This window comes from Dipodomys merriami, unplaced genomic scaffold (genome assembly GCF_024711535.1).
Source record: "Dipodomys merriami isolate MVZ:Mamm:240054 unplaced genomic scaffold, mDipMer1.0.p SCAF_24, whole genome shotgun sequence".
NCBI lineage: Eukaryota > Metazoa > Chordata > Mammalia > Rodentia > Heteromyidae > Dipodomys > Dipodomys merriami.
Genome location: NW_027203826.1, coordinates 15,769,895 through 15,777,096, shown reverse-complemented (window position 1 = coordinate 15,777,096; position 7,202 = coordinate 15,769,895). Strand labels below are relative to the sequence as shown.

The window sequence follows — 7,202 nt, the reverse complement described above, 5'->3', positions numbered from 1 at the left end:
CAAGCTTTAAACTCAGTATGACATTTTGGAGGGATAATTATTCCTTCAGTGTGACAGGCATTTTTCCACTTCTCATACCCCTGAGAGTTCTGGTAAGACACACCATCTTAAGTTAGAGTTTAATGTAGAAGACTGAGAGAAGAGAAGAAGAAACAGTCATGATTTAATGAGTTGGGAACACATGACCACAATGTCTGAGTAGTAGAGAACCATGAGAGATGATTGTAGAGAGGGAATCTAACCTGGACAAGGGAAGTGTTAAGTAGCTGAGAGATCAGATATTATAGGATGCTGTGGATGAGGTCCGTGTGCCCCTTCCAATACCAAATTCCATTGTCTAAGGATCACTGTGGAAACAGCACACTTCTGTGGCTGTCAAAGTGCTCAGTTCCAGGACCTACCAGCTGAATATGGAAATTTCATGCCAGGTAGAGCTTGAGATTGAGCTACTTTGGGCACTGACAAGGAATAATCTCACCTTACATGTTCTCTGGCCACAGTGTCAGAGAGGGAGACAGCCATGAGCCAGATGGTGATTTTCATGGAAATACAGAAAAGGTCATGATGTTGCCTCATGGAGAAAATGAAGCAGGAAATTGGAGATGAGACTGGTGGTAGTTGGTCATGCCTTTCCCTGGTGAGCGCTAGTTCCATTGTTTGAGGAACACCATGGAAACAGAACACTGCTATGACTAGGAAAATCCTTGAGTTCTGCTAGCTGCCTTCTGGCTTTGGGCCTGAGACTGACTTACTCTGAAGGCTAGAAAAAAAGAAACAAAGAAAGATGGAGAGTCATGTTACGCTATGGTCTTGAGAGGTGTTTATGGAGAAGGACAAAGTGTGGTCTAGACTGCTGAGTTTAGGCAGATGAGATCACAGGTAAAAGTAGTTATACCACTCCTGGACATATAGCCAAATAAAATATAGGTCAGCACACATTAGAGATACTGGTACATTCATATTTATTACAGTACTTTTAACAAAAATCAAGCTATGGAGAGAGTGTAGATGCCCAACAACCAATTAGTGGAGGAAGAAAAATGTAATCTATAACAACAAATAAAATTATGTCATATATAGGAGGGACCAAATTAGAGATCTTCATTTTGAGCAAGATAAGCCCACATTGAGATAGGAAATATATTTTTGCAAATCCTAGACCTAAAAGTAATTAACATCATTCTAAAAGAGGGTTGTTATGGAAAGGAACAAGTGGGAGTGGATGGTAGAAAATAGAGACTAGCATGTTGGAGAGGTGAATATGATTTAAATATGTTTTTATAGACAGAAAAAAGTGTAATGAAACTCATGAAAACTACGTAAGGGAGGAGGGAGGAGGAAAGGAGTTAAGAAAGCTCAATAGATGTAAATTTGCTCAATGCACATTATAAGAATATACTGAAATATCATAATTAAACTCCTGGAAAATTAATCCATACTGGTGAAACATAGTATGAAATGTACTCTTTACTCATGTAACTGTAATCCCTCTATACAGTATTTTCACAATAAAAAACATTAAAAAAGAAGAGATCAATTTAAAAAATCCCCCTTTTAACAACTCTTTATCTGTTTCTGGAGGCTTCCACTGTCAAACACATAATCACCACTAGTTAAAGAATTCCTGTTTTATAGAAGTGAGTGACCTTCTCTTTCCTCCATTTTACTGACACCATCTACTGATATATTAAACTGTCGCTAAAGAATAATATTTTTTACTTATTTCTGTTGAAATTCCTATGTGTAGTTATTAAAATTTCATAGATAATACTCATAACTCCAAAAATAATGCTCATAATGCTCTTGTTTTCAAGAGCACCAATAACTCATGTCTAAAATCCTAGCTAATCAGGAGCCTGATACCTAAGAACTGTGGCTAAAAACCAGCATGAAACACAGAGTTTCAATTACTGCTACCAAACAGCAAGAGGAAAAGCTGGGTCAAAAGAGGTAAAGAATAGGCTGGGAAGGTGGCTCAGTGGTAGAGCACTTGCCTTGCATGCATGAGGCCCTGGGTTCTATTCCTCAGCACCACATAAGCAAAAAAAGCCAGAAGTGGTGCTGTGGCTCAAGTGGTAGAGTGCTAGTCTTGAGCTGAAGAGCTGAGGGACAGCCCCCAAGTCCAGAGTTCAAGCCCCAAGAGCGGACCCCCCAAAAAAATGAGGTAAAGAATTAGCCTTGAGCAAAATCTCAGGGAGTTCAAACCAAAATCTCAGGGAGTTCAAATCTCACTGATTTCAAGCCCCAAAGCCATCACAAAAAAAAAGAAAAAGATATAGTACTAAAATAAATTACCAGAGAAAATGCACCAGCTTAGGGAATCATCTCTAGCCTACCATTTTTATAATTTTTTGCAATCTGAAATTAGAGATGATGATATCCTTGGAAACTATATAGAATATTGTTTCATGGAATGCATGACCACAGAGTCTGAGTAGTAGAGAGCCATGAGAGACTTTCCAGCTAGAAAGCTGGTGATCATATCTATAGTATTTTTATCTAAGATCACTATAGGATATAAATTTACTTAACATAGAACACAGCAAATAAAATGTCCTTAAAATATCTTATCTCAATGTAAGTGATCATTAGTTTTGTTTTTGGTACATAACTTTCTCTTCATGCATTCATAAAGTGAAAAATTACAATATATTTTAACTTATAAATCCGGGAATGTAAACCATCTTATAACATGGGACTAATTTTGCCCATACTTTAGATATAAACATTTTCTCAGCCACTTTTTCACAGCACCTTTGACCTCACTGTTCCTCAGACTGTAGATGATGGGGTTCAACATGGGGGTCACGATAGTGTAGAACACTGACACAACTTTGTCGTAATTAGCTGACCTGTAAGATGTAGGTCTCATGTAGATGAAAATGGCAGCTCCATAAAATAGGCCCACCACGGCCAGGTGTGAAGAGCAGGTGGCAAAGGCCTTCTTGCGGGCATCTGTGGAAGGCATGCGGAGCACAGCAGCGAGGATGAGACCGTAGGAAGTCAGGATGAGGGAAAGGGGAATCAGGAGCATCAACACACAGCAGATGTACATGAGATTCTCAAAGAATGAAGTGTCGCCACAAGCTAAACGCACCAGCATAGGGGCCTCACAAAAGAAATGATTGATTTTGTGTGCACTGCAAAATGGAAAGCTCAGGGTAACTGCAGCCTGTATGAGGCCATCAGCTGCTCCTAGGATCCAAGATCCCATTGTCATTTGCAAACATAATGGCCAGCTCATGAGAACAGGGTATCGCAGTGGGTGGCACACAGCCACATAACGGTCATAGGACATGGCTGCCAGGAGGAAACTCTCTCCACCACCCAGAGTGAGTGAAACAAAAATCTGCAGTCCACATCCAGCAGGAGAGATGGACTTCCTGTCAGTCAGGTAGACAGTGGCCATTTTGGGCACAATGGTGGAAAAGAGCATAAGGTCCATGAAGGAGAGCTGGCTGAGAAGGAAGTACATGGGCGTGTGGAGTTGGTGGTCCTGGTGAATCAGAAGAAGCATGATGGCATTGCCAATGAGAGAAGCAATGGCTATTGTCAGCAGCATGGTGAAGAGAGAGCGGTGGAGTTGCGTGTACTTAAATAGTCCTAAGAGAATGAAGTCTGAGGTGGTGTTTCTTGCCTCCATCATTTCTACCAGCTAGATGAAGCAAAGGGGAAAATAAAAAGCAAACGGAGAGATTTTTTTCATCTACATGTCTTGTTTTGATTACATAATATCTGGATGTTAGAATATGGTATCTAACTCAAAACTCTACCATTCTGATGAGATGCCATCTTTCATCTTGCTAATATTGTCTCATTTCAGATAAAAGCTTAATGTTTAACTGTTTATCATATATGTAGTTCAAATAGAAGACTATTTCTTATAAAAACTGACCAAAATGCTAAAAAGTCATGGAAAATAATTTTACTCCTTTAATAGATTTTTTGTTATGTACACTAAAAACAAAATGAAGAAAAAACACTGATCTAGAAGTATGTCATTTAGATTGGTTTGAGTCACAAGTGATTTAGATTCATTCAGATTTTAGAAGTATTTTTAATTAAGTTTTTCTTGTGAAAATACTGTACAAATGGGTTACAGTTACATGAGCAAGGTAATGAGTACATTTCTTATCCAGAACTGTTGTCATAAAGTTAGTTTCTTTAAAAAAGTATTTTGTGACATGACTTCTGCATGTAGCTCAAGCCGGCATTGAAACCATTCTTATCCTACAGTGCTCTCATGAATGCTGAGATTACAATTGTACAGTACCATGTCCTGTTTAGGCTCTTCCTCAAAGTAAAATTATATATATATATATATATATATATATATATATGTGCATATATATGCACATATAAAAATTTATATATGTACATATATAAGTACATATGTAGTTATATACATATATAAAATCTTATATATATATAAAATATATATATATATAGGTAGAGATTTGTTTAACTGTGAATTCCAAAGACTATAGAATTAATTATATAAATTAAAAAAATGAAAATTCTTCTCATGAAGAATAATAGTGATATCCCAAATAATCAAAAGTTCTCTGTACTTCCTCAACCTAAGTTTTTACTTATTTCTTAAATTTTATTTTTTATTTTATTTTGTGTATGTGGTACTAAGTAATCAAACCACCAAGACTTATTGCATGCTAGGCAAGCACTCTACCAAGAAGCCACATTCCCAGTCCTATATAACATTTTATTTCCCTGACTTTAAAACAACATCATTGCTTACCACACCATCAAATTAAATGGGAAATTTTTTCCTAGGATAGGCTTGGGCTTGGAGACATCTTCTACACAATACTTGGCCTAACAATGTACTGCCATGAAGATCTAGAGAAGCCAATAAAAAGGACAGCAAGCCTTGAGTTTTCTTGGATGTGGATAGTTGATTGAGAAGATGATCAAAACTGTAAACATAAAAAGTAGTGAAAGAAGCCAGGCACCAGTGGCTCACACCTGTCATCCTAGCTACTCAAGAGGCTGAGATCTGAAGATCATGGTTCAAATCCAGCCAGGGCAGAAAAGTCCGTGAGACTCTTATCTGCAATGAACTACTAGAAAACTGGAAAAGTAGTGAGAAGGAGAAAACAATTTTAAGATATCTTATCTCCATGGAATATTATGACAGATCACAGAGAATCACATTTTAAAGAATAAAATGATCTGCTTATTTTTACCTGTAGACATTTAGTTAAATTGGTATTTGTGCTATCTATTTGAACTTATAAATCCAGTAAAGTTACAGAATACAAAATTAACAAACATAACAAACACTACCTTTTGTATCCATAAAAAATCATAAAGGTGATCTGGTCTTCAATGGCTTCAGAAAGTTTATCATTTAGGAAGAATCTTAACCGAAGGGAGGAAGTCTGCAATTAGAATTATGTAACAGTAATGAAGCAAAATTAATGAAGGAACAACAAAAAGAGAAATAGACAGAAGAATACATATTGTTAAAATGTTCCTACTATTCAAAATGCTACACAGATTTAACACAATACATTTTAAATTAGTTATATTCTTCACAGAAAAAATTGATTCCTATCTTCATATGAAATCAGAACCCCAAATGATCAAAGAAAACATGAGCATAAAGGAAGGATACATGACTTTAATAATTAACAAAATGGATCCATTCATATAAGAGATATAGTCAAACTAAGTTCACAAAAATAAGTACAAATACATTTGAAATATTTTTCTGAATGGAAAGCTGTTGCAAGTAAATATTTTTAAGATATTTACAATTTTTTGTGAAGACAAAGAATAAACAGTTTCCTGCATCAGGAAAAATAGGTATGCAAGCAGCCTTCTCTGTGTGCTTTCTTGCCAGATTTCTGCTGATGATGCACCCTTCTACAGAAGTAAATTTTGCCTTGCTGAGAAAACAAAACAAAGCAAAACATGAGTACATAGCTGCAAAGAATGATTTTTTTTATTAAAGAAAAATTAGGCATTCTTTTGGAAAGTGTTGTAATGCTCACACTGATTTCATTCTGCAAGTTTAAAGATGTCAATATATCAGCACATTTTGTAGAATATGTCTGGGCATTAATTACTGGATATAAAGAAATGGTGATCTTTCAGTTTAATCAGAAGCCTGAATGTGCAAATACATACATTGATGCCATAACAATTAGGTGGCAGAAGGAACCCACTTGATTCACAGCTGTTCTATGTACAGGTACTTCAAGGGCTAGTACAAAGAAAGTACCCAGAGTTCATGCACTTAAACACCACATGGGCACCAAATAAAACCGGCATCTTCAACATGCTTTGATTAAATACTGCATATTTGGATTTTCTTTTATAAATAAAAGTAGGTAAAATAAAAGTCTTATTAAATTATTTCTCAATCCTGGTTGATTTTCACTATCTTCTATTTAGTATTATGAGCCTCTTATTTTGTTTATTATTGCTACCTTTCTCATATGTTCACATATTTCATATACAGCATCTGATTCCTTAACTTTAGATCCTGCTATTATCACTATAACTTAAACACCATTTCATTTCTTCTATGGACTCAGAATATATGGATTAGAGAACACTGAGCCTTTTGCATATTGAAGTCTTTGAAAATGAAAAGAATTATTGAGCCCTGTTAGCTCATGCCTATAATCCTAGCTACTCAAGAGGCTGAGATCTGAGGATTGTGATTTGAAGGCAGCCCAGGTAGGAAAGACTATGAAAAACTTATCTCCAATTAGCTAATTTAGCTGTTTGTAGAGCACCAGCCTTGAGCCAAAACCACTATGGGACAATGCCCAAGCCCTACGTTCAAGCCCTAGGATGGACACAAAAAGAAAAAAGAAAAATAAGTATTGCTGTTTTGTTGTTAGGAAGCAGAGGGATAACATGAATATTTAACATAAGTATTTCAATAGTTTCTAAAAAGATTAATACAAAATCATAGATAACAAAATAATCACAACTGTCATTTTATATTTTAAAGTAGAAGGCAGATTATTAAATTATATTTTGGGGGGGTTGATTAATATACTTTAATAAATCTCCTAAGACTTATTCAATGAATTGAAAAAGGTTTAAAAGTTTTCTTAGCCAGTTTGCATATACACAATTTTCATTTTTAATTGACTTGAACTTGTAATCTAGATCATCTGTTGCTATTTTCTGTACACACTCAGCAGGTCCAAAGTCAGAGCAAATAA

At 35.8% G+C, this 7,202-nt stretch overlaps 1 protein-coding gene across 1 annotated transcript; it reads right to left on the bottom strand.

The window, feature by feature from the left end:
- Nucleotides 1-2,698: 2,698 nt before the first annotated feature.
- LOC138835626 (olfactory receptor 2T33-like) lies at nt 2,699-3,646 on the bottom strand. The gene has a single exon (XM_070034093.1). The coding sequence runs from the start codon at nt 3,644-3,646 to the stop codon at nt 2,699-2,701; it is 948 nt and encodes a 315-aa protein (XP_069890194.1).
- Between the last annotated feature and the right edge of the window lie 3,556 nt (nt 3,647-7,202).

Excerpts from the sequence above, each read along its gene's own strand:
- LOC138835626 (XM_070034093.1), bottom strand. The coding sequence starts at position 3,646 with ATGATGGAGGCAAGAAACACCACCTCAGACTTCATTCTCTTAGGACTA.